This window comes from Triturus cristatus, chromosome 9 (genome assembly GCF_964204655.1).
Source record: "Triturus cristatus chromosome 9, aTriCri1.1, whole genome shotgun sequence".
NCBI classification, from domain to species: domain Eukaryota; kingdom Metazoa; phylum Chordata; class Amphibia; order Caudata; family Salamandridae; genus Triturus; species Triturus cristatus.
Window position 1 is genome coordinate 1,148,606,005 of NC_140592.1, and position 27,678 is coordinate 1,148,633,682.

Genomic DNA, 27,678 nt, shown 5'->3' on the forward strand with positions numbered 1-27,678 from the left:
ACACTGGTAAACATATCCTGACAGTTACATGCTACTAGCAGCTGCAAACTCAACTGGGCATGTGCGGAAGTGGAAGATACACCGCTGCGGCCCAGGGCCGGAAAGGTTGCCCCCGTTGTCACCGGGGCCCGCGGAGAAGCCCGGGGCCCCGTCGCTGCCGTCGGAGGGTGGAAAAGACCGCCGGAACTCCGCGAAGGTCCACGAGGCCCGGAGCATGCCCCTCCCCCGGGGAGACTTATCGTGGAGCCCCCACTGCCACCGAGCATGACTGAACTGGGCCACGGCCCCCTTCACTAGGTACTTCACTGGAAGAAGGGACCAGGGTTAATACCCACAAGTAAAGGCCAGAATTGAAGCGCTTTGAGGAAGTAAAGGTTTAGCGCTCAGGGATAGTATGTTTAGCGCTTCAGTGAGTTACCCGGTAGTGCTGCAATGACCAGCCATGTGTAAGGCGCCTATGTAAGGCCATGTTTCATGCATCAAGGTAATGCCATGTTTTAAAGCGCTATTGAATTGCTATGCACAGCGCTATGTCAAATGCCATGTTTTAAAGTGCTATTGAATTGCTATGCGCAGCGCTATGTCAAATGCCATGTTTTAAAGCGCTATTGAATTGCTATGCGCAGCGCTATGTCAAAGGCCATGTTTTAAAGCGCTATTGAATTGCTATGCGCAGCGCTATGTCAAATGCCATGTTTTAAAGCGCTATTGAATTGCTATGCGCAGCGCTATGTCAAATGCCATGTTTTAAAGCGCTATTGAATTGCTATGTGCAGCGTTATGTCAAATGCCATGTTTTAAAGCGCTATTGAATTGCTATGTGCAGTGCTATGTTTATATGCCCTGTTTTGAAGAGCTAATGCCTGGCTATGTGCAGCGCTATGTTGATATGCCCTGTTTTGAAGCGCTAAGGAATTGCTAGGGGCAGCGCTTTGCGTAAATGCTGTGTTAGACGCTCCCCAGGATCACCAGGTGTCGCGGTTTGATGCAATGCCAGATTTTGATGTTTTAATGAACTGCCAAATCTATTCCTAAGGAAATGCTTTTGATCCTACTGTTGATTTAGATAAACCTGATTGGTTTTATTCAACCTACTGTGTGGTGTCAATTATTGCGTGCGTTTCCTGCCTCAGTGGATGTGTGTGCTGTATGGTCACATTACACGTAAGCCTTTGGGTGCCTACCTGCTCGAGTCACGTTACCCCCTTAGGGCCTGGTGACCCCCAGTCCTACACAATAGGTCTCGCATTTTAGAAACTTTGACCTATTGGCATTGTAAATGAGAAAGCCTTTTATTATTGCAGGTTTTTTAAACACATAAATAAAAGACATTGTCATTTACAAAACCAATAGCTCAAAATTGCAAGACCTAGTGCATTGCAAATACTTGTAATAAAGCCTTTCTGTCACTGTTTACTTACATTTTTAGTCAGGTGTCATTAAGACAACTGAAGAACATATTCTAACCTGTTTTTTTCTTCCATTTGCTGTTTAAAGTATGTTCAAATTAGAGGAGAAATACAGTCTTTTAGTAATTTTCCTAATGTTTGTACTAGCAGGGGCATTAAAATACCAGACATGCTGGTATACAACCTGCTAGGTGGCAACCCTGAGGTAATATATGTAACAACTTTTTTGTGCAATCCCCAAGAGAATGATCTAGCAGAGGGGTTCAATAGGGTTGTGAAGGAAGCAATCTAATTGTCCACGGCTCAGGGTCAGATTGGCACAAAGAAGTAAATGATCAAGTGTGGATGGATCGTGGAACACCAAACACAGTTACAAGAGTGAGTCCATTTGAGGTCATGAGGGGAAGAAAGGTTGCGTCACAGGTTTGTCCTTGATGGATTTGAAAACAGGGGAAGGATGAGGTGAGGGTTGAGGGTTCTGGAGTAAAGAAGAAAGTGAGGAGTCCTCAGAGGCATCTATTCCATGTCAGGTCTAAGTAGCCTGTCAGGTCCACTTTCTTTGCATTTTGTTAAACAAAGTCTTGCACCTTTACTAGACAAAAAGAAACAACAAGTACAGAGAATGCAAACAAAAGAAATACCAAGAAATCAACTACCTCTTTGCTGTGGGACAATCTGAATTGTGCTTACATGCATTTATACTGCCAAAAGTAAAATGTCAAGCACATGCACCCTCAGACAGACATAAACACCCCTAAAGGTCACCGTTATATATCTACACAAAATACTTCGTAGCATGACGGTTGCATCGTTCTGCGTCACTGGGTAATCCTTACCTGGTTCCCATCCCCTTTTATTTGTACCTTTTCTATGTCTATTACTTGCAAAGGCATGGGTAGCTAACATTTGTTACGAAGCGCAACGCAGGTAATTCGTGTGGAAAAGCGGTCTGCATGAACATGCATGCCCCAGTCTTGGCAGGCCCACTCAGGAGGGGAGGATGGTATGTATATGTGTCGGTTCCGTTTCTATTTTTAGTCGCCTTGCCTGTGAGCTCCTCACAGCACTTGCACGCCCGCGTGGCTCTCAGCTGCCCCTGCGGATATAAAGTTACGCCCTGCCTCTACCCTGCAAGAGTCGGCGTCTCATCACCGCCAGTGGCCGAGGCGCTCCACGGACGTCGCACGCCGGAGTGAGGGCTCGGGACCGAGAGGTGCTCACTTTCAGGAGCGCGGCGTGCACAGAAACAAGCCACTTCAGATTCCTGTCACCGCAGTGAGCCGTTGGCGGAACTGGCGTGGTTGTGAAATCTGTTTCGGGAAGGAAGCAAACTTCGGGGAAGGGAGAGTTTTCTGTTAGACAAAAGAAGAGGGGTGTTTTTAGGGGTGGAAGGCAGTGGCTAGTGAAGGACAGGGTTTTTGGGTTCTTAAGACTGCAAATTGCATCAGTTCGGGTGCAGCCTTTTGGGGGTACGAAACTATTTATTTTTAAGGGTGCAGGCCATTTTTATTGGGAGGATGAGCACCACTGTTCTGTGGTGGTGAAATGTGCAGAAGCACAACAAGAAAATAGAGGGTGTTAACTTTTTGCAAGCGAAATTCAGCTTTATTTATTAATTTGAGTAGTCAGGGGGAGGCCTCAGAGTCGAGGAAAGCTTTGAGGAGTGAGGGTGGTTGTTTTTTGGTAGATTGTGTGAATGAGAACACTGGGGAATTTGATCCTCATTTTTGGCCTAGGAAACTTCTTTTGGTTGGTGGAAACAGGCCTGTTTCTTTTGTAGGAGGAGATATTTGTTTTGGAGCAGAAGGCAGTAGGAGAGGGCCCTTTGTGAACCCATCATGCCTTCTGCGGTGACACCTCAGGTGGCCCAGGAAACTGGAGCTGGGCCGCCGCCAGCGGAGAACACAAGCTCTACAGCGGCCACTGGAGTAGGAGGTGGTGCTGGTGGCATCTTATCCGCTATCCTCAGCCGCAATCAGCCCATCATCCGTGGTCGGGTGAGGACCTTCGAAGAGCTGCTGAAGAAATGCCTGGACAGGAAAATTCTCTACCAGGATCCTGATTTCCCTGCGAATGACAGCTCGCTCTTCTACAGCCAAAAGTTCCCAATCAACTTTGAGTGGAAGCGGCCAACGGTGAGTCAGTGATGGCGAGTGAAGCGAGCATTATCAGATCTGAAGGCTAAAGTGAGCAGGTTGATTAAGGTTGTGCAACAGGGGACACTAGACAGATAGGCCTCAAATACCCATGATTATTGTGACGCCGGCTAAATTATCTCATTTCAGAATAACAAATTTCCATAACTACAGCATCATGCAACTAATTCCACTTTAGCCAGCATTAAACTGGCATGCAGTCCAATGCCAAGCATAAGAAAGACTTAGCCCAAAGCTCCTGAAACAATATTGTCTATTAACCAAATACACTATACCTGACTTACAGTCCACAAACCACCCAGCACTAGAGTGATGGGCTCGACCAAACCCATCATTGGACTCCATTGACACTGTGCCTTAGACTGATCAGCACCAATTAAGAGATCAACACATGTCAAAGGCAATGCCATTTGTCATCTCTACATCACATGTTTAGTCAGACAAGCTCATTGGCCCTGTTTGTAGACCTATTACACCCCAGCATTACACAGACTGTACAACTCCCATCATCAGTATTCAAGGTCCAGTGACAACAACATTACAGTGGCATGCGTCAGACAACCCAACCACAGCTTGCAATACCCATGGAGAAAACTAAAACCTTGATTTTCTCAAAGCGAGAACTGGAGTTCGCTTGGTTTATGGATAATGTCACACTAGAGCAGGTTTAAGAATACATAAATCTGGGGACTACTTTAACTTGGAACTTGAGGTGGAGCAGTTATATGAAGAGGGTAAAAGTTGTGCTCCTAAGTACGGTAAATGCGCTGAGAAGGTTTGATCTGAGCTTTGGTGGTCTATCAGTAGAGCCTTTTAAAAAGGCAGTGGTAGGGAAATTAATTCTGCAGGCTCTTTATTGAGCAAAGTTGTTGGCTTTAGATCGTTGTGTTCGCTCGGACTCGCTGGAGGGCCCTCCTGGGTCTCCCAGCGAGTACAATGATACAGGCTCTCAGGCTGGAGTTGTCTCTTATCTCCTGGGCTTTGCTGGCCAGATCGCATGTGGTGTTAGTTTGTGCACGGCCTAACACATGAACTTACCAACGGCAATTTTTGTTTTTTGGGCAGTGATGCTAGACATTGGGCAGTTCGCAACTCAATTATCGAGAAATATTTTAGTGTCAGCAGAAAAAATGGTGTAGGGCTTCGGTATAGCCTTGTTTGAAGAAACTCTAAGGGCAGATACCCATATTAGGCTCTAAATGGCTGATAGACACTATCTAGCCTCCAAAAGCTCAGTGGCCCATTCTTTGGAGTTTCTACGAACAGAGACCTCATTCCCATATTTGTCCCAAGTTCCGAAAAGAGGTGGTTGAGATGCCTGTCCTTCGGCTTCGAGTAGGTTTTGACTCTGGCTGGAGAACAGCTGGTTTTAAAAATAGAGTTTTGGGTAATAATAGCTACTGTTTCTGCACTTTAAAAATGAAGTATTCTGTGTCCATTTGCTGTTAGATTGTACCCTCTTTTAAAGTGAAAGAAAAAAGATCTTACACCCTCTCTTTTTAGGGGATGGAGTTAGATCACGTAGCGAAGCCCTCTTCACTTTATTTGCAATTAACTCGTATGATTTTTTGGGTGTCAGTTGCTCAAAACATTCAACTTATACAAAAACAACAGTTTTAAAGGCTCGTATATATTGATGTGGCTTATATGTTATGGGCGATCTGTGGTATCGGAGCACAAATATTGATTCATGTGCAGTTTCTTAATCTGAATTAATTATTAATATGTTGATTTTTGTGTATTAAGGGTGTTTTATTTTTTCTGTAGGATTGCGTATTTATCTTCCTATTAAGTAATGAAATTGTAATGTATCTGTTTGAATGGTTACTGTTCTGTGTATACTCTGTTTATAAAATGAATACATTTGAATGTATTTTATTCTTTAGATACATTGTAATGTGTATATTTCTATGAGATATATGCATTGAAAATAAATATATATGGACTGACTGGCACAGATTGAAAGGTTTAAAACACCCAAAGGTATGATGCTAAGCTTCACATCAACCAACATCTGAGTCACAGGCTGCACTGCAAACATCACTCAGCTGACAGACTTCAGTTTTAGCCAACCTGGAATGGCAGATTTCACTATAGTTTTGGGCTAGCACTATCTATGCATTATTTGGATAGGTTAAACTCATCTGAACGGCATTGGGGCATTGTCTAGGATTGAAGGAAGAGATGCAGTCCAAGAGTAAATCTAGGTGGGATGCTTTGATACAGGTGAAATATTTACTGGGTCACAATGTTTTGCTCTTCAAAGAGGTGTATTTCAGCTTGTGGAGGACTTCACAAGAATCAATGCGAGACTGAATGCTTATACAAATCAAAATCAGACCGCAGTCTCTACAGCAACCAGGCATCAAGTTGATGTACTGCACAAAACCCAACAGAAGCTTCTCCGGTTCCAGAGCACTTAGCATCAGCTAGATAGGCTCTGCATCTGGTAGGCTTCACACCCACAAAAATCATCCAAACAGGACTCTTGAACAGCCATCTTTAAATTGACACATGCCACGACACTTAGCACCACACGTAGCATTCATGGTACCAAGAAAGAGACAGCCAGATTTCACAGCCATCAACCTAAGACTGCCATGCTCCACGGTACCCATTATTCGAGTAACATACCTCACAACATCCATCTTTAGACTGAGAGTCTATTCCACACCCAACATTAGAGTGACAGGCTTTGCACCAACCAACATCAGACTGAGAGACTTCACAAAACCCAGCATTAGTCTTACTGGCTTCACAACACCTAACATTAAACTCACAGACTCAACTCTTCTCAACAATAAATCACCAGATGACTCAGAGTCCAGCTTATGGATCTGAATCCATAGCACAAAATATAATGGACAGGCAATAGAATAACAAGCATCAGAATTATTTATGACACATTACCATTCACCAACCGCATCCTGACCGATTTGACATCTACCAACATAGACAGCAGCCACAAATGTCATCACACAACACTGGCAGGGTTAATAAAATTCAATACGAATCTCATGCCCTCCAAAAACATTCAGCGGAGACGTCTAAGCTAAAACACATCCTGTTGAGACAGACCGGCTTGTTAGCACCCAGCATTACAGAAGCGGCCTCCCCAATCGTCAGACCGACAGACCAACAGACACCAGAACACCCAACATCAGGCAGGCTTACTATTTGCAGTGATAGAAAAGGCGGTCTTAAACTATTGAGGGGATGTTTACGTTATTATAGAGACTTGAATACATGTACCCATGTTTAAAGGAGGGCTGAAAACAAAACATTCACAAATGAGTCTGTGAATCATTATTTTATTTGAACATTTTCTTTTGTAGTTGTTTTGAAGACCTCATGTAATACATTCTTCAACAAAATACAGTAAGAAAAAGTATGGAGCGAGGGGGAGTTTTGGGTCAGCCCCATCCATCTATAGGCTCACATATGTTTTTCATAGTTTGCCATTGCTTGCATGGGCTGTCCATCAGACCTATGGCTTTTCATTGATGAGTATTTTGTCTTATTTGTGTTCCAATTATGTTTGGTGATTTGGCATCAAGGGGCCCTTTTGTTAGACTGCAGATGGATCATAATGTTTACCTTTAAAATGAGTCCCAATGTTTGTCCTTTCATGCATTTCCTTTCCTGGCACAACAATATTTTATTTGCTGATTTATGTTTTGATTTGGAAATGCCCTTGGAATGTCTTGGCCTGTCATAAAGAGACAGTGCTATCCACTAATAGCCATCCCATGTTCATTTGTTTTACTCTGCTGTCAGGTAACATGTTGTTGTATTTAAAGGTTATTTTGTTCACGGACGAAAGACAGGAGTGTACATAGTTTTTTTTTTTTTTAAATGCAGTGAAAAATACAGACTGTTTTGGGAAAATTAGGGAGGGGCTTAGGGAGGGAGAGGCTACTACAAATACTCACACATGAAGGAGTAAGCACATGGCTATTCAAAAACGACAGTTCTAAAGTTACTAGAGCCCTCAAAGTGACAAAACAGCATTGCTTGTCCTCTAGCCCAGTCTTGTAGTAATGTAAGCACAGCACATGGCTACTCACATGTACTGCTACAAATACACATAGAAAATAATAGCGGCAGAGACTTAAAAATAACCTTATGGACATAATCTTCAATAACATAAATCCAGTTTATTAAAATGTATATATTATTTAATGTGAAAAATATATATATTTAATGAACCATCATTTTCTTATATTAAAAGTTAATAATAAACTTTACAAATACAATTTAAGTTAAAAGTTTTGTCAAAAATAAAAAATAATTTAGCACATAACTTTGAACAAAATGTAACACATTATTAAATTAATTCTTGCATATAACATAAAAGTGTTATCCCTGTTTTAAAAAAAAGGTAACCACACATTAAATATATTCCAATTAATTCTTTAACACGTTAATGTGCTATATCATTTTTATTAGTTCCATGTAATAAATCTATATCTTAAATTATTTTCCATTTTATATTAAAATATTTTTTATTAATTGTTGTAAAGAGTAATACTTTTAAGAATGTTCCCTATACTTTCTCATAAGGAGATCATTACCTACATGTAAAAAGCTACTAGTAGTGACTTGGGTGTCTCCTTCCCCTAAACTGAGGAGGGAGACATGTAAGTTTGCACCTATGTGTACATCTACCCCTGAACTGGGTAATAGCATAGAAGTGAAGATTTGCACTTATGTGCATAAGCAGACTTACATGTGAGTAAATTTACAATTTTCAGTTTGCCTTTGTGAATATCCAATATCCTCAGGAACCTTGCCAAACACAGTAATTCTGTCTGTTGTAGGTGAACTGAGTGTAGGGATTCAACATTAAAAATCCTTCACCATTGTATATAACACACTGAAATTGCCCCCTCCCCATTTTTCATTTGTTAATCACTAGGTCTTGTACCCTTTTGGCCGAAATCCTGCAGAGCCTCATGGGAAATCGTTAATCACCTTTATACATACTTTCTCTTGATGCATAATGTTGAAGTCTTGTTTTTGATAGACAGCTATCAAACAGACCGCATTCTTACAATACACTTAGAAAGGGCTTTTAGTCCACCTCTTTCCATGATTGACTTTCTTCAACAAGTCAGCCATTGACTTGAGATTTTGTCAATTACATTTGGTTCAGCCCAGTGGTGTATTCATGTCTCACCTAATGCTATTGGTTATTTAGGTATACCCTTCTGCACAGAACTGCATAATTTCTAAATATAGCCCTCACTGTCTGCTCCTGTTGGCTGATTCTCGTTTGACGTGCTGTAATGGGGGAACAACCTTTACAATGAAACTTTGACAACGCGTGCAGTTACATCGCGGATTTTACAACGAACGCGATGTAACCACGCGATGCCATTACAACGCAAGTCTTTACATCGACTTGCGCTAGATGGCGTGCTAACATTACAAATAGTGTAGTTTACTATCCCAACACCTTCCCTACTGTTAAGTGGACTGGAGTTGGAATAGTAAATTACGCTTTTCTAATGTTAGCACGCCATCTAGCGCAAGTCGATGTAAAGACTTGCGTTGTAATGGCATCGCGTGGTTACATCGGTTCGTTGTAAAAACCGCGATGTAACTGCATGCGTTGTAAACACACGCGTTGTTACGTCATACATCCGCTGTAATGTGATAATAGTATTATGTTAGTACATTAAATGCAGACCTATTGACTGTGACTTGGCTGGTTTCTCTACAAACAGGCTCTTTCCTTCAGTTCAAGGTCACTGACACGCTCCCTCAGGCAATTTGCTGAACATGCCAGCCCTTGAATCTTCAGTTTGGATTTTCAGCTGTGGCACACATGCCGTTGTGAATTGCCCTACTATCAATGTCATCTTTCAGCCATTCTCCTGTACAGCAACAGTCATTGCTCTAAACAGTAGACAATAAGGCTTAATTAATGGTTCATATACATGTTATCCCATATGAATAACACAAATCACATCTTAAAGAGTACATAATACATGTATGATACAAAAGGAAAACCATGAAGTCCGACAGCAGGAGACCCACTGCATTACATAGTCTATCATACAATGGTACCACAAACATCTAGAGACCATAACAGTCATATCTGACAACGTGAATCATTCTGAGCATTTGCATGTTTCATGAAGAGTCCTTTAATTTTGGGATAAGTTCTTGGAGTCCCCAATCATCCATGATTTGAGCTGTAATAGACCACAAGTTTGTATATTTTTCCACCATATCATTGCAGAACATCATATGTGGCGATATCCTTTCCGCAGAAAATGGATATTGCTACTTTTCTTTTGGTCAGTAGGAGGGCCTAATGCGGTAAACCTCCACAAAGCACACCAATTTCCAGTACATAACTCAGCAGGACCACAGGTGGGACAGCTCCAGCATCAAATCTAACATGTCAGCTAATATGTCCACCATCTCAGACCAGAAACTGTTGCCTACAGCACAGTTAGCCAAACAGAGAAATTCAGTCTCTGGGTGGCCACATTTCTGTCATCCAGCCTCCACACCCAAAACGGCTGAGTCTGAGTTATATCAAATCTGGTGTAAGAATGAATAGTCTGTGTCTACTGCTCTCAACATGCCCCGTGTTTGGATTCAACAGAACATCCACTGATCATCATACAAGGGCAGGTTAAGGTCCCTGTGCCAGTGCTTCCTTGCAATCATGCACCATGTTCCAGGCCCTTAGAGTAACTGCTTACAGGTACCTTACATCTTGCATTTGTGTGATTTGCAACAATATCACAAAGCTTGGTGGGTCTTCAGTAAATGATGTGTACATTGCTGCACCATGTTATGCAATCTGAATATCAAGTGCAGTGACTTAACCCCATCCCACAGTCCTCTCAGCTCAAGGAGCTACTACCCTACAACAGGTATCAGATTAGTGCCTAAAAACATTCCCTGGTCAAAGTGCAATGCGACAGAAACCACGTTTTGGCCCACTCAACCTAACGAAAACCCTGACCGGATCAATTTCTTACAGAACGAGAATGCAATTTGTCAGTGTCCCTCGCTCAATCTACCCATAAACCAAATCTACCACAATCTGCAACTTCTCAAGGTAGAAATAGAATGAGTCAAGAAGAAAGTCATCAAACCTCTACATACTCTAGAGGAACTGTACACTCCCACTACCAAGTACACACTGACTCCTCATCTAACAGAAATCGTTCCTACTACAAAAGTCTCACAACTCCCTATGACAACTGTAGTGATGAGCCAGGCACAGCGTTGTAGATTATGATGAGTTTATTTGATAAACATCTACACGGCAGACAGGAGACATGAGAAGATCTGCATCCAGCTTCAACCACCCTCCAAGCCTTTTGAATAAGGCAAAACCCAACAACAAGGCAACCAGGCAACAGTAGAACATTCTTAGAAACATTAGAACATTAGGCTGCAGCATAAGGCCACAGCATGAAGAAAGCTAAGGAAGAGAATCCAACATACCCTCCTTTCTCAATAAACACAAAAGCAAACAAAAATAAGATTTTTTTTTTTTTAAACAACATATCTTAAGAATAAAAGAAGTACAGCATATCAGAAGATCACAGTCGATATCTACTGGGAATGACCCTCAATCTTGTGCTTCTCCTACTAGAAGCTTGGGAGGGCACAGAAACATCATGACTTAGAGAAGAGTCAGCATCAACAAGTAGTTTATTTTTGACTTTAACAATCTTACCCACATTCCACATTTTCCTCCTTCAACCTGGACAGCATTCCTTCCTAACTTAATTACAGTAATGGGAGCACCAAACGTGTTGTGTCCTTTTTTAACGTGTAGGAGCCTTTACACACACCAAATCTCCCTCAACCACAGGGATAGTTTTAACAGCTCTCTTCTTATCATATCAAGTTTTTTGTTTGGATTTTGAGATAGAGAAATTTTTCTCTGGCTAGATCCGTAAGACCTTCGACATCAGAAATGATCTTAAACCATTTGTTCATCCAGGCAGGCTTAAAGCTAGTGTTGGCTCTCCTTCCTCTTAACAGATCTAAGAGAGATACTTTGGTCGTAGAATGGGGAATTGTGCTATAGAACCAAACCATGCTGTTAAGGGACTTAACCACATCATGGTTACCTGATTTCGCCCATTTGATACAATCACCAACAACTCTGTTAAAGCGCTCAACGAGGCTGTTAGACTGGGGGTGATATAGAGAGCTCTTCACATGATTAATATTGCTGGACTGTAGAAATGACTGGAAACTGGCACTAATGAATTGTGTCCCATTGTCTGTGACCATGGTTTAAGGAAACCCTTCCCTCATAAAAACTTCTTTAAGAAAAGAAATAACTATAGCAGAGGAGGGATCTCTTACTAGTTTAATCTCTGGCCACTTTGACCCATAGTCAATAAGTGCCAAAATGAATCGACAACCACCAGGTAAGTTTTCAAATGGACCCATAATATCTAACCCTAGTTTGTTCAAAGGTACAGAAGGGTACTCGATAGGAAGAAGAGGTAGACACTTTCAAACCTTTAACAGCAGTACGGCACACAACTAGGCCTGGGCGAAGCACTACGCTACGCTCGCGTAGTTTGTGAAGTTCGCGCTACTTCGCACTACGCGAACTGCACGTAGCACAGTGCGAACACGCGTAGCGTAGTGTTGCGGTCATTTTTTGCTTGCTCGCGGTCCTCAACGTCAAGTTGGCGACCGCGAGCAAGCAAAATGACATCCCGGCGAGACTTTTTCCTTGTTCGCGATCGCGAGCATGGAAAATAAACCTCCCGGCGAGATTCCCAACGCGAGGAGGTCAGGTTTCTCATTGCGAGGGGTCGCGTATGCTCGCGACCGCTCGCGATGAGAAACTACCAGTTCGCGTTGAGAAAACTGCCGCTCGAGGAAAAATCTACTCGAGCAGCAGAAAACTACAGCTCGCACTGTGCAAGATGCCATTTTCAATGATTGCACAGTGCGGACAAGCAACCGGCACTGTGCAATCATTGAAAACAACATCTTGCACAGTGCGAACATGTTACTACGCAGTTCGCGAAGTGCTACGCGTAGTTCGCGTAGTGCGAACTTCACTTTGCGTAGCTTCGCGAAGTGCTACTTCGCGAACTACGCCCACCCTTACACACAACACACATGTCAACAGCATAATTGATTTCGGCATCCCTAGAGGGCCACCGGAAAAATTATCGTATGCGTCGTTTAGGGACGGTAGAACCCAAATGACCATCATCAAGACTCTAAGACTCTGTGGGGGAATAAGCTTGTCAGATCGCAGCAAAACTCCACCTTCTAAAGATATCTCAGACTCAATCTTCCAAAAAGGTTGAAGACATGGAGAAAGGACACCTTCTCTGGGCCACCCACACTTAGCAAACTCGCACACTTGCTGCAAAACTTCATCAGCACTAAGAGCTTTCGACCAGTTCTCTTCAGTGCCAAGGTCATGTTCTTGTAGATTGAGAAAGGCTACAAAACATTCATCAGAATCTTCCTCATCCTGAAAATCATGTTCCCCATCAATATTTTTCACAGGAAAGCGAGATAAAAAAATTAGGCCTGATGTTTCTACCCCCGGAAACATGGGTGACATCGAATTGGTACTGCATAAAATTAGACACCATCCGGACAATCCTGGGGGAACAGCACTTACTGGTGCTAGAACCAAGAATACTGATCAAGGGCTTATGGTCAGTTCTCAATAGGAAACGTCTACCCCAGACATATGGGCAAAACTTTTCAATTGCCCACAGACAGGATAGAAGTTCCTTCTCAATGACGGAGTACTGTAGCTCTCTGTCCCTTAAAACTCTAGAGGCAAATGCGATGGTATTCTCGTCATTGCGTGCATTTTGGGTTAATACAGCGCCCAACCCAACTTGGCTGGCGTCGACTGTAATGCACGTGGGTAATTCAGGATCATAGGGTTTAAGTGCTCCACTGTTACTAAGACCTTCTTTCACACATTGGAGAGCAGACGCACACTCATCAGACCAACTAAACACAACACCTTTTCTGAGAAGGGAGCTAATGAGTCATACAATGGTGGCATAGTTGGAAATAAATTTGGAATAGTATTCCAAAAGACCAAGCAAAGACTTGACTCCTGTCTTGTCAACGGGTGCAGAAACATGAGTGATGGCATCTAAAAGCCCTTTCCTGAGTCTAATACCATCACCAGAAAAGAGATGACCGAGATACTCAATCTCCTCACTGAGAAATTTACACTACTCTGATTTGACCACTATACCATGCTCTTTGAAAATCTCCAACACCTTGCTGAGTAAGGAGTCATGTGATGAGACCTCTTTGGAATGAATCAGAACGTCATCTTGAAATACAAGAACTCCCTCAATGCCACCAAGTAAATTCTGCATGACACGTTGGAATACAGAGGCAGCGGAGGCTAACCTGAAGGGCATCCGCTTGTACTGAAATGTGCCCAGGGGTGACACAAACGCTGTGAGAGGACGTCAGTCGGGATGCAACTCTATTTGATGATAGGCACTAGCCAGATCTAACTTGGAGAAGTACCTTGAGCCTCTGACACATGCAAAAAGGTCACAAATCTTGGGTAGAGGGTGAGAGTCAATGCAAATCTCTTTATTTAAGGACCTCAAGTCTACACAAACATGTAGCTTCCCGCACCTCTTGCGTGCAACGACCAAAGGCGAAGCCAGAGAGAGGACTCTGTCGGCTCGATAATGCCTTGGTCGCATAAAGACTTGAGTTCTTTTTCAAGATCGTCCCTGACACTGAAAGGTGCACCTCTTAGCTTGTGCTTAACGGGAAGTGCTCCATCTTTCACAATGATCTTGTGTTTGAACCCCCGTACCATTCTGAAACCATCACCAAAAACAGATGGAAATCTTTCATTACATTTACATTTTTGGTGCTCCCCCGATATGACAAGAACTTATTCTTTTGAACCTGGCTTTAGAATTATGCCGAATAATCCTTGATAGTACCAGCCTAGAATGTTCAACCCCTTAATAGCAACATAGAATTTACCTCTAATTTTTCTTCCCTTGAAAATCAACACATCTTCAATGTACCCTAATAGTTTGATTCTTCGTCCCTCATATGAAACAGTGGAGCGATCAGGAGGTTCGAGAGGTCTGTCTCCCCTTGTTTCATAGAACAGTTTCTACGTTATTATTGTGATTCTGGTGCCAGAATCGACTAGTAAATTTAAAGGCTTATCACCAACGTAGACCCCAACAATAGGATCGAGACAGTTAGATTGGATCTCCTTCTACTGGTTCCGAATAATATACATCAGTAACCACAGAGACCACGTCAGAGTCAGACTTGTGATCCGATTCTAGCACACACGCAACTGTTTTTTTCCGATTTTTCATTTTTAAGCATACCTTGGCAAAGTGCCCTACTTTTTTACAATAATTGCAAACAACGTTGGCACCCGGACACTTCCCACCCTTTTGATGAGACGGATTACCACACGGATAACACATTTGTTTAGTATTGGAATAATCTGACAAATTCAGGCAACAGTAGAACATTCTTTGAAGAATAACGAAAATCATTTTGTTTACCCTTAGTATTAGCTATAACAACATTTACATAATCAAGAGTTTTGTCTTCTAATTCTTTCAGCGAAATTTGGGAAGTTTCAATACATTTTGCTATTTTGATTGTTTCACCAGAGTAGGATTACTAAGAGACAACAACTTCTGACGATGTGTTTGTCCTTGCACTGACATACAAATTGGTCTCTGATTAACTAATCTGTAAATGTTTCAAATTGACAAATAGAGGCCAGTCTGCGGAGCACAGAAATGTATGCATCTACATCTTCTCCCTCACCTTGATGTCTCTTAAAAACTTTGTGACGTAAGACAATGAGACTCGGTTGTTTATCGAATCTTATTTTGAGTTTTGTTATGGTGTCTTGATAGTTGTCAATGTCATTCTCTGGAAGGTGAGAAATTTCAGGAAGGCGCTTAAAGATGGACCTACCCTCAAACCCAAAGGAATGGAGAAGTAGACATTTTTTCCGCTCACTGCTGATTCTGGAAATGCCTATTGCTCCGAGATAGGTTTTGAAAGCATCAAACCAAATCTCCCATCGAACAGGAGCTTTTCCTGGAGATTCCAGGAATGAAGGAGGAGGAGCAACAGATTGCACTGTCAAGAAGATAACAAAACAAAAAAAAGAAATGGGATGTAGCAAGATAGAAAAGATAATGGAAAAACTGCAAATGACAGACCATGCAGGAGAGGAAGAGAAAACACAAGAAAGAGACACGTAAACATGTAAACACAGTACTAAAAAGATGTGTGAAACAGTAGTGTACAGATCAGTGTTGAGAACCGCTGTGCAAAAACGAGGTGTGCAAATCACAGATTGAATATCCGCACGTAAAGTAGTAAAATGATGGTCGAAATGGTGTGCAAATCACCGCTTTGGGATCCGCTTGTGTAATCCTCCAATACAATGTTTAAATAACAGTTGTAATAATGCCAACAAAATACAGAAAGAAAAAAAAATGAGGAATATACCAAACACTGTGACTGGTTTGGCCTGAGGCACAAGAAACTAGAGTTCGAAACTGTATTTAAATACAAAGGTGTGCCAATCACCGTGACTGTCTTGGCATGAGACACAGTATGTAAATGTTTTCAAAAACAAAGGTGTGCCAATCACCGTGACTTGCTTAGTATGAGACACAGGATGTACCTGTAATGGTGTGTGGATCACCGTAATTGGGCCCACAGTGATGTGCTGTAGAAGAATATAGCACTTCCCTGTACTTCTATTAGACAAAAATAACACGGGAGAAAAGACGTGCCGATCGTCGTGACTGGCTATTGAAGATTTGACGCGCAGGCTGAATTGATAGCGTTGCCAAGAGGCGGTGAACTATGACGTCAGAATAGTAATGGCCGACAGGCTCAGCTGTAGTCATGCGTTAGGTGTCTATGGATACGGGCATGCAAAGTCAGGCAGATTACGGCCTACCGGTGAGCGTGCGCACGGATGCGGACAGGCAAAGTCAGGCAGAATAGGGCCTACCACTGAGCGTGCGCACGACAAGCACGTCAGGCAGTAATAGGCAACACGGGGAGGCCCAAATAATACGCAGGTCCGATGCGCAACAGCAGATGACCCCACAGCTGTTCATGCATTAGACTGAGAGGGGAAGTCCGAACTCAGCAGCAAAGAAGGGCGAAGCACAAGTTACTTGTCACAGACAACACATGCTTTGGTGTGCATAAAGGAAGCCCGGATGCAGCGTATCGAGAGAAATGTCCGAAGAAGCGCCCATAACAATGAAAACAAACTGTCTTACCGCCGAAGACGGTAGGAGTCTTCACTTTTCTTATAAAATGAGGTTTTGAAGAATGCACACGTAGGTTCAGCGTGTTGCCGTGTAGCCAGGTCGTCGCCACAGTTTTGTAGTGATGAGCCAGGTACAGCGTTGTAGATTATGATGAGTTTATTTGATAAACAGTTACACGGCAGACAGGAGACATGAGAAGATCTGTATCCAGCTTCAACCGCCCTCCAAGTCTTTTGAATAAGGCAAAACCCAACAACAAGGCAAGCAGGCAACAGTAGAATATTCTTAGAAGCATTAGAACATTAGGCTGCAGCATAAGGCCACAGCATGATGAAAGCTATGGGAGAGAATACAACAACAGGCTTCACCGGCCAAGAAGAACGAAAAATCACTTCTCACAAGAAGAGGTACACTCTGTTTATATACCATTAAGAAGCACAGAAACCCCAGCTTGACACTACATCCAACATCACAATCATCAAGACTTCCTGCTACAAAAACGAAGATACAACCCTCTTCATGCCAATCACACCAACCTGATCCCGATTGCAACAAACACATTGTCCGCCACAGTAACTCAGAAAACCGTAACAAACCTGAAATGCATACTGCACAATTGCAGATCAGCTGCAAAACACACAACTGACATAGCAGATGTGATCCTTGTGCACAATCTGGACATTCTCTTTCTAACCAAAACTTGGCTCAACCCAATGGCTACTCCAATACTGGACCTTCTAATTCCCCCGTATTATTCCATTTTACCTCAAGACTCCAAATTGAAGCAGGGGATAGGTCTCTCTATAATCTACAGCAACTCCCTAACAGTAAACTTACTGTCACTTGAACAGACGCCATCTCTTGAACTCTTGAGAGCTGAAATCAAGCTGGCAAAGAAACTACTAGCAAAAACACTCCTTGTATATCATCCACCTGGGAGTGACACAATCCTCCTTGAGCAACTTAAGGGAACAATCACAATCAAAGTTACCCCACTCTCTAAGACAATACTACTAGGAGATTTCAACCTGCATTGGAACAATAACAAAGACCCCACAGTGGCAGCACTCAGTAATCTTCTTCAGGACTTTTACATGATTCAAACATGCGAGGGACCAACTCACAACAAAGGGGCTACACTTGAGCTCATCATCGCTAAACAGGGATCCGTAAACATGCTAGATATCACCCTGACAGACTGGTCAGATCACTGTCAAATTCTTTTTGAAATATTCACACAAGAACCAAAAATCAAGGATCAAACAAGAAGAAATAAAACTTGGGAGAAGGATTACAGCCGTGTAAACCGAACTGAACTGGTGGATCTATGCCAAACCCCCTTGGCGCTCCCGACCGCCTGACATCTGTTTAAGATCTGACATATCTCTACAACAGCAGTATGACCGACATAGCTCGGAAGGTGGCTCCTTTAAATTTAAAAAGGCAAAGGAAAAAAACTCTAGTACAGTGGTTCAATCAAAATATTAACAATGGAAGAAGAGAACTATGACATCTGGAACGTCTATGGAGGAAGGACCCAAACACAGCCTTTCTCCAACAATTGAGAAGGCACAGAATCTCATACCAAAAGGCTATCTAGAAAGCCAAAACAACTGCGATTAGAACACAACTTGACAGAGCGGAGAACAGGCATTGAAAACGTATTGATATATAATAAAACGAGAATTAGAAAACCTGCAGAACCCAAGATAGAAAACGACCCACAGGATATCTGCAATTCCTTCACAACATTCTTTAAAGAGAAAATTGCAACCATAAGCAACCCTATCGCCTGCCAACCTAGTGCCCAACCTAGGAAATCCATCTTCCCTACTGTCACAGTGTACAGTAAGGTCACAGACCCTCACACCCCATTTGCCCCAAGAAAAAAATGGAGCCTTCTGGAACGGTTTGAGATCTCTATTTGAGAGGGAAATCCAGAATACCATTCAGTCAATGAAACCCATAAAACACTTTGACATGGACAAAGAAATCCACCATTCCATCACTCCCCTACAGATAAAAATTGTGAACATATCTCTCCAACAAGTATCCCTCTCAGAAGGCTTGAAGATTGGCCAAGTATCTCCCTTACAAAAAAAAACAAGCACATACCACAAAGACTTAAACAACTTCAGACCAGTATCCTATCTGCCTTTCCTGGCTAATTTGGTTGAAAAATGTGTCCACGATAAGCTTTGTGAACACATTAGGAATTTTGACTTATTAGTATCAGGTTTCAGACCGGGTCATAACACTGAGGTCACCATTCTAAACATACTTGATATACAAACATCACTTGACCAAAACTAATCCTGTCTCCTTATACTTCTGGATCTATCAGCAGCAATCGACACGGTCAGCCATAAACGACTCAGAGGAACTCTTGAATTCAGAATGGGCCTACCAGGAGCAGTCCTTAACTGGTTGACCTCCTTCTTGCAGAACCGATCACACAGAGTGAAAATTGGCAACACCCTATCTTACGTAGTGGACTTTGACAGGGGTGTTCCACAAGGATCTACAATTTCACCAATGCTGTTCAATCTATACATTTATCCACTCACAGAAATTCTGAAACAATCAAAAGTCTCGTACCACATGTATGCTGATGATACGCAATTTTACATCAGACTCTCCCCTCAAAAGAATATCTGGAGACTGGATGACACCCTAAGGGAAACACAGGACTGGCTGACACATCATCTAGAACTTAATCAGCTGAAAAACAAATGTGTTCTCTTCACCCCACCCCTTAGAACCCAACAACCTCAACTATGGTCTTATAACCTCAATTCGCTAAACTGCACCCCAACCATCTGCGACTCCATAAAATTAGGAGGCATCACACTAAACTCTAATCTTTACATGCAAGCTCACATACAAGCAACAACCAGAAGCACTAACCGACACTTAAACCTCCTAAGGAAAATAAAATACTTCATACTGCTTGGAGACCTCAAAAAGGCAGTCAAATCTCTAGTGCTATCAAGACTTGAGTATGGCAATGCCACACTCATAATTATTCCCAAAGCCAAATAACCGCATAAGGCACCAAAGCACACACAGTCCAATTAGTATCTCTTAATCTTGGCTTTGTTTGATGTTAAGTTTTAAGTGGTCGATTGAGGTCCCAACAAAAACGGTACAGGTTTTCTTGTTTATTACCGGAGCACTTCTCAATACATAATTTATCGCGAAAACAGCAGACACTAATTGGGCTGTGTTTGCTTTGGTGCCTTATGTTTTTTTTCTTTTTTTTGTCCTCATTTAGCCTAAATAAGTGAGCAATCTTAAAGCAAACCAAGGTTTATTTAAGGATTTCCGTATAATTGTATCCTCAAGTCATTGGGCCGCCTGGGGATCTGACTAAACCAGTTGCCAAGATTTTGAAGGTGATTAGTGGTACAAGTAGCGAGTGGAAACCTTTCACAATTACAAGATAGAAACACTATATCCCCTCTCACTTATTTAATAATCATTGTGCTTTTATATGTGGCAAGACAAGTAGCAAAACAAGTTATCAGATCGTATTCTCCCAATCAACCCAATTCCTCCATATTTTACATTTTTTCTTTGATGAACTAGCCATTTCTATTTTATGAATACGCCTAACCGAAGCCACCCAATCTAATACTACTGGTGATTGTGGTAAAATCCATTTTAGGCAAATTTCCTGTCTAACTAGATGAACCAGCAAAAATAATAAAGAAGCCTGTGACTTAGAAAATTATAACAACTACCCTCCTCTTGTAAGACCCAAAATATAACCAGACTTAAGCTTACCTTGATTTCTCGCCCCAGAACCTCCGAAACAGTCTTGCCAGAAGTCCTGTATAGAAGGACACTGCCAAAACATATGCCGACCATCCGCATCCTCAGGTTCGCACTTCGGACAAGCCGTTCGATGGGCACCTCACAATTTAGCAAATTTCTTTGGAGACCAGTATGCCCTATGAAGTGTGAACAAATGGTTCCTCTTGAGATAGGCAGCTTTAACCACATTCCAAAGAGTGCGCATTGATACTTGCCATAGGTGTGGTCGATGGCAGGTCTCTTCCCCAAGACTCCTCCATAGGTACTGAAGGCGGTTCACTCTTGATTAAAAGTAAGGCTCCCGGTTTTCCGTTTAAAAAGATTTTTACATATAAATACAGACTAAAAACAAGTTTTTCTTTATCTGTATTTATATATAAAAACAGGAAAATACTAGTACATTTTGCGTAGCTGCCGTGCTCCAGCAGACCAGCCTACAGTAACAACGCTTTTGCTGATGCCCCAGCTCCGCTTCGCCCCTCGAGTGAGGTCTTCATTGACGTCAGTAAAATCACACCCCCAACCATCTGGTGTCTCCCCCTCCTTAGAGGGTTAAGATGTGTCAGCCCAGGGTAGAGATAGCTTCCTGGGCAAACACACAGCCGCACCCTAGTACTTCACAGGTCTTTGAAAGACCAATTACTTGTTAATGAAAACCTGCCAACCTTATAACGAGTGCCTGAGGTGCCCTAGGGGCACACCACTCACAATCTAATGCAAAACAGAGGCAGAGCATCCTTGCAAAGCAGGAACACTAGGCCTGACAAGGGTTAGGGCACCCGAGTCTCAGGGCACAGTGACTCCCGGGTCTGTCGTGGCCAGGAGTCCTCAGGATCGCACGTTGCTCAGTATGGTCCACCTCTCGACACCACCACGGTCTGACTGTAGAAATACACAGACTCCATGGGGTGGTCAAGCGGGGGAAGGGAAGGAAGGGTTCAGCGGGGAGGGAGACCTGGAATACAACAAAACAATATATATATATCAACACAAATATCATTCACATTTCTTCCTACCCTACCCTGACCCTTCTCCAGAATGCTACACTACACATCTAGAATGAGGTACCTGTAAAGAAAAATATCCTCTTTTCTGGATCCTCGTAAATGTGGGCTCATCTAATGAGGGCGGCAAGATCTATTGAGAAATACCTTGATTAGAAAAACACTTCAGAGGTTGTATCGTTTGAGGTTACCTTATACCCTGGAGCTCTGTACATATCTATTAGTCTTGTAGGCTTCGACAGGGGGTGAAGAAGAACTATTCGGGATGTTCTCACTCAATTCCCCTGCTACTGCACATAGAAAGAAAACCAGAATAAATCCACTCAGAGAGGATTATGTGTCAATCATATACCGGAAACATTTTGAACTGTGAACCCGCCAATACGTCTTGGGATTTCCTTTGAGGTGATTTGGCACCTGTTTAGCAATGAAGGAACAGCATGGGGAGGGGAACAACCATCCTTTGTGTATTCAGGACCATTCTCCCTGCTAATGCTGCAACATAGACTTCACACCATGCCTCTTGGAGGTGATCACCGCTCACTGCTCCAAGCGTTTTCACTAGGTTTCCAAAACAAACAATAAATTGTCTCCCCTGCCAAGGGAGTAAGCAAGGGATTTCCTTTGCCCCTTTCTTGGTCGCGGTATCGTTTTCCCTGCAAGAGCCTAGGGGCTCACCAACAGGGAAAGCGCTAGTCAGAGAGATTAGTTCCTCTCAATTCTGAGAATCTTGGCATTTGACAAGTTTTGGTACCCCGTCAAGCTAGAGGAGCCAGCGCATGTACCTGATTTGTCTTCGGATAATAAGTGGTTTCCGTGAGAACGGTTTGCTTCACATGGAACTGGATAAGGTTCCGCCAACGGAGCAAACCAATACAAGAACGGACCCCCGCCTGTTGCCACCACAAGGGACGAGCCTCTCACCGTGTAATCCCTGGAACGCTGAAGTAAAAGTCGGTGCTCACAGCACCCTTACCGCATCCTTCGCTCTAGAGCCTCCGTCGGATTCAAAGTACAGCTGCCTCGGAACGGCTTAAGACGCTACTCGCCGCGCATGCGTCATGACGATTGACGTCCTGACGCGGAGGCTCACGGGTTTTGTGGTCTTCTCGGCGGCTGCTTGCGGGTGGTGCGCCGTGTCAGTGTTCGCCGGGCGCCCCTCTTGTGAGCTGCGACAGTACATCCCTCCCCCGAAGAACACTGACAGAGGCACGCCTTGTTAGGGTAGCGTTTGTGGAACTGTTCGACGAAGCGGGGAGCATGTACTCCACTCGCGGGTTCCCAGGTATTTTCTTCATCCCCGTATCCCTTCCAAGCTATCAAATAACATAATTTAGTTCGGTATATTTTGGAATCAAGGATACCCCTCACTTCGTATTCCAAGTTCTCATCCACCAACACTGGAGGCAACCCTCCCCTAGAGGATGCCCGGGCAGGTTTAAACAATGAGACGTGAAAGGCCGGATGGATCCTCAATGAGGAGGGTAAGGCCACCTTAACTGCTACGGGGTTGATTAGCTTTGTGACCTTGTAGGGACCGATGTACTTGGGGTTGAAGATGCTATATCTCTTAAACCTGAGATTCTTGTTGGATACCCATGCATAATCCCCCACTTTATATACAGGTCCAGGACGCCTATGTCTGTCTGCGCACGCTTTGTATCGTTTTTTTGCTTCCCTCAACTGGTTCTGTGTGTTCCTCAAGATCTTTTGAATGTGAAGAACCCTCTGTCTTACATCGCGGACTAACTCAGTTCTAACCGGATGTAAGAAAGAATGGAACAGTGGGTGAAATCCGTAAGAACAGAAAAAAGGGGAGTGTTTTGTGGAGTTATGTGTCGCGCTGTTATAGGCGATTTCGGCCAGCCATAATCTGTCTACCCAATCTTCCTTTGTGTTGTCTACATAGCACCTGAGGTTTTGTTTTAGTGTTTGATTTACCCTCTCGGTTTGCCCATCAGTTTGCGGGTGAAAGCTAGTAGACAGATTAGGTTGGATCCGTAGAGCAACACACCACGTCTACCAAAACTTGGCGGTGAATTGAGGTCCTCTGTCTGAAACCACCACTCGTGGTAATCCGTGCAGACGTACTACATGTATCAACAGGAGTTGAGCCAACTGGCACACTGAGGGTACTGCTTTACATGCAATAAAATGGGCCATCTTCGTTAGATGGTCAACTACTACCAGGATAGTAGTGTGTCCTTTGTCTGGTGGCATTCCAACAATGAAATCCAAGGAGATGTTTTCCCATGGAAGTACCGGGGTTGGCAAGGGGTGTAGTAGCCCCGCTGGTCGGGCGTGTGAGGTTTTCATCCGATTACATGTTACACACTCCGTGACCCACTTGCGGATGTCAGGTCTTACCGTAGGCCACCAGAATTGGCGCATCACCCGCTCTATGGTTTTATCTACTCCGTTGTGTCCGGCACTTGGGAGGGTATGACACCAGGTGAACACCTGTTTTCTTAAAGAGACAAGGGGGATTAATAGCAGATTCCCTCGTACGGGAAGACCATCCTTAACTGTCCATTCGAGGTGTCTGGCTAGCCACGTTCTCCAGGTGCTGGTGCAAATACTCCCTACCACACTGGTGAGGAAGGGTTCTGGAACGGTGGCGCATATTACGCGTTGTGGCGCGATGATGGCTCTTTCTTCTGGTTCCTCCAGAACGGGACTGTATGTTTGGCGGGTTAAGGCGTCGGCCTTTTTGTTGTCCTTACCCGGCCTATAAGTGACCAGGAAATTATATTCAGCGAAAATTAGGGTCCATCGCAGTTGTCGTGGGGACAGGTGACGGGCGGCCGTCATAAACTGGAGGTTACGATGGTCTGTATATATGGTAATTATGTGTCTAGCCCCCTTCAAAAAATGCCGCCACTCCTGAAAGGCATCTTTAATAGCTAGGAGCTCCTTTTCAGCTATAGTATAGTTATGTTCGGCGGGGTTGAATTTCCTTGAACGATAGGCTACCGGGTGGAGCTGGCCCGTGTCCGGATTACGTTGCGATAGCACCGCTCCTGTTGCGTGGTTGGATGCGTCCGCTTTCACCACATACGGGAGATTTGGATCCGCATGCACTAACACTGGAGCGGAGGTAAATGCTTCTTTTAGTTCTTCAAACCCTTTTTGTGCCTCCTCAGTCCAGCGGAAGGTAACCTTCTTTTGTAGCAAACGTGTGAGGGGAGCCACCAAGGAAGAGAAGTGCCAAATGAACCGGCGGTAAAAGTTGCCAAATCCTAAAAAGCACTGAATGTCTCTCATGTTAGCCGGGGTAGGCCAATCTTTGACCGCTGCGATCTTTCTTTCTGCCATTTCCTGTCCTCTGGGCGTAAGCATCACCCCCAGGAATTCCACTGTGGTTACTCCAAACTCGCATTTGCTGATTTTGCAAAAGAGTTGATGTTATTGCAGGGTCTGGAGAAGAGTATGCACGTGGCGTGTGTGGCTTGCAATGGAAGATGAGTAGATCAGTATATCGTCGATATATACGACCACAAAACGATCCAAGTATTCGCGCAACACATCATTCAAAAAGATTTGAAACGCTGCGGGGCGTTACACAGCCCAAAGGGCATAACGAGGTACTCATACAGGCTGTATCTTGTTTTGAACGCCGTCTTCCACTCGTCTCCCTTGCGCATCCTGACTAGATGGTACGCTCCCTTTAGATCCAGACGAGTATATATGACCGCTCCTTTCACTTGCTCCAATAAAACCGGGATTAGGGGCAAGGGGTACCATTTTTTTACGGTAATGGCGTTTAACGCCCTGAAATCAATGCAAGCCCGTAAGTCGCCGTTGGCTTTTGGTATAAAGAATAGTGGGGAAGCCGCAGGAGACTTGGAGTTGCAAATAAATCCTAGCGCCAGATATTTATCCAAATAAGCCCTAAGGTGAGTGTTCTCCGGTTCCGTCAATGCATATACTCGTCCGAATGGAACAACTGCCCCTGGGATCAGGTCTATTTGGCAATCGTATTGCCTATGCGGTGGAAGGGTTTCCGCCTTGACCTCACTGAATACTTCGGCGTAATCCGAATAGCTACTGGGGAGAATGACGGAATGTTCTGCGGCTGTAGCTATATGATGCCTGGCCGCCATTGCTTGTGATGAGCTCACCATTGGGGGGAACACACTGCGTTTTGCAATATGCCGAGTTATACCGCAGGGATTTTTCAATTCAATCCACCTGGGGGTTGTGCAACTGCAACCATGGTAATCCCAAAATGACTCCGTATTGCGGAGCTCGGATTATGTTAAATGTGAGCTTTTCCCAATGGTCGATGCCTTGACGCATTTCCAGGAGTTCCGTTTGGTATTGAATTGGTCCTGCTTCCAGACACCTCCCGTCGACAGCGAATACTTTTTCTGGTATATCTTTAGTCTGCAATACCACTCCTAGCCTCGATGCTTGTCCTTGATCCATAAAGCATCCGGTTGCGCCGGAGTCCAGCATGGCCGGGACTAGGCACCACTCCCCTCCTATAAACAGGGAGAGGTCTATCACAAAATGTTGGCTGGGACCCCTGGTGTCACCACTCAACGAAGGGATGTAGGTCGGGCTTGAAGAACTCCCTCCATTTTTCCTCAAGCGTGATCGTTTCCCGCCAAGGACCCCGAGGTCACTGCCAGTTGTTTCTGTGAATCCGGGCGGGGATACTTTGTTCATAGGGTGCACTCCTTAATAAAGTGGCCCTTCTTTCGACAATATATACACAGGCCGTTCTTACGCCGATATTCCCTTTCTTCCTGGGTGAGAGTGGACCGACCTGCTCCTGCTCCTATCTCCATTGGCTCGGCATTGGCCGTGGCGGAGCTACTAGGGGTTTTTGACTGCTCCCAACGCCATGAGGATCGCTCCTTCCGTTTGCTTTCTCGTCTTCGTTCGCTGAGACGGTGATCCAATCTTAGGACTAGGTTTATGAGATCTTCACAGTTCGCCAGTTGTGGTTCGATCTGGGCTAACACGTCTTTCATTTCTTCTCTAAGACCGCGATGAAAGATGGCCACCTGTTTGGCTTCAGGCCACTCGGTTTCGGCCACCAGTCGGCGGAAATCATTCAAATAAGCAATGAGTTCACGGTTCCCCTGGCGCAGTTCTATCAAATCCTTGTCTGCTGACAGCGTGTCTGTCCGACGATTGAATGTTCTTTCAAAGTCTTTAATGAACATGTCCCAATCATATAATAACGGGTCGTCTCGTTTAACTAAGGGGACAGCCCATTGAGCAGCGTCTCCATCTAGATAGGAAACCAAAAAGGCTACCCGTGCGTGGTTGGTACTGAACGCCTTAGGTTTACATGAGAAATGCAAGAGGATTTGTGTAAGGAACACCTGGACCTTACTACTCTCACCATGAAAGCGTTCTGGAGTGGCTAATGGGTCGGGCGTAGGTATCTCTATCACCAAAGGGGGGGGAGAAGAGGTGAGGTGTGTGCCTGCATTGAAGGGGTTCCTTTGCATCCTCTCTACAGTGGCTCTTAAGGTAACTGTTTCTGCCCGAGAAGCTGCCAATTCTACCTGTACGATCTGTAAGGCAGCAACTACGTCCTCCAAGGTGGCCATGTCAACGTGCAACCGGGAGGAGTATAATCCGTGGGCCGTTTACTCTGTCGTGGCCAGGAGTCCTCAGGATCGCACTTTGCTCAGTATGGTCCACCTCTCGACACCACCACGGTCTGACTGTAGAAATACACCGACTCCATGGAGTGGTCAAGCGGGGGAAGGGAAGGAAGGGGACAGTGGGGAGGGAGACCTGGAAGACAACAAAACAATATATATATATATCAACACAAATATCATTCACATTTCTTCCTATCCTACCCTGACCCTTCTCCAGAATGCTACACTACACATCTAGAATGAGGTACCTGTAACGAAAAATATCCTCTTTTCTGGATCCTCGTAAATGTGAGCTCATCTAATGAGGGCGGCAAGATCTATTGAGAAATACCTTGATTAGAAAAACACTTCAGAGGTTGTATCGTTTGAGGTTACCT

At 43.9% G+C, this 27,678-nt stretch overlaps 1 protein-coding gene across 6 annotated transcripts in view; it reads left to right on the forward strand.

The window, feature by feature from the left end:
• Nucleotides 1–2,488: 2,488 nt before the first annotated feature.
• The window catches only part of CAPN3 (calpain 3), a 496,647-nt gene continuing 471,457 nt past the window's right edge, over nucleotides 2,489–27,678 (forward strand). For 2 of the 6 annotated variants that reach the window (XM_085627104.1, XM_085627105.1), the window contains exons 1-2: nucleotides 2,540–2,684; nucleotides 3,190–3,544. In XM_085627104.1, coding sequence (XP_085483230.1) covers nucleotides 3,248–3,544 — 297 coding nt within the window. In that variant the 5' untranslated portion in view covers nucleotides 2,540–2,684; nucleotides 3,190–3,247. Of the gene's footprint in view, nucleotides 2,685–3,099; nucleotides 3,545–27,678 lie in introns of those variants that run through there. The other 4 variants (XM_085627099.1, XM_085627102.1, XM_085627100.1 and 1 more) reach the window with 3 other exon arrangements.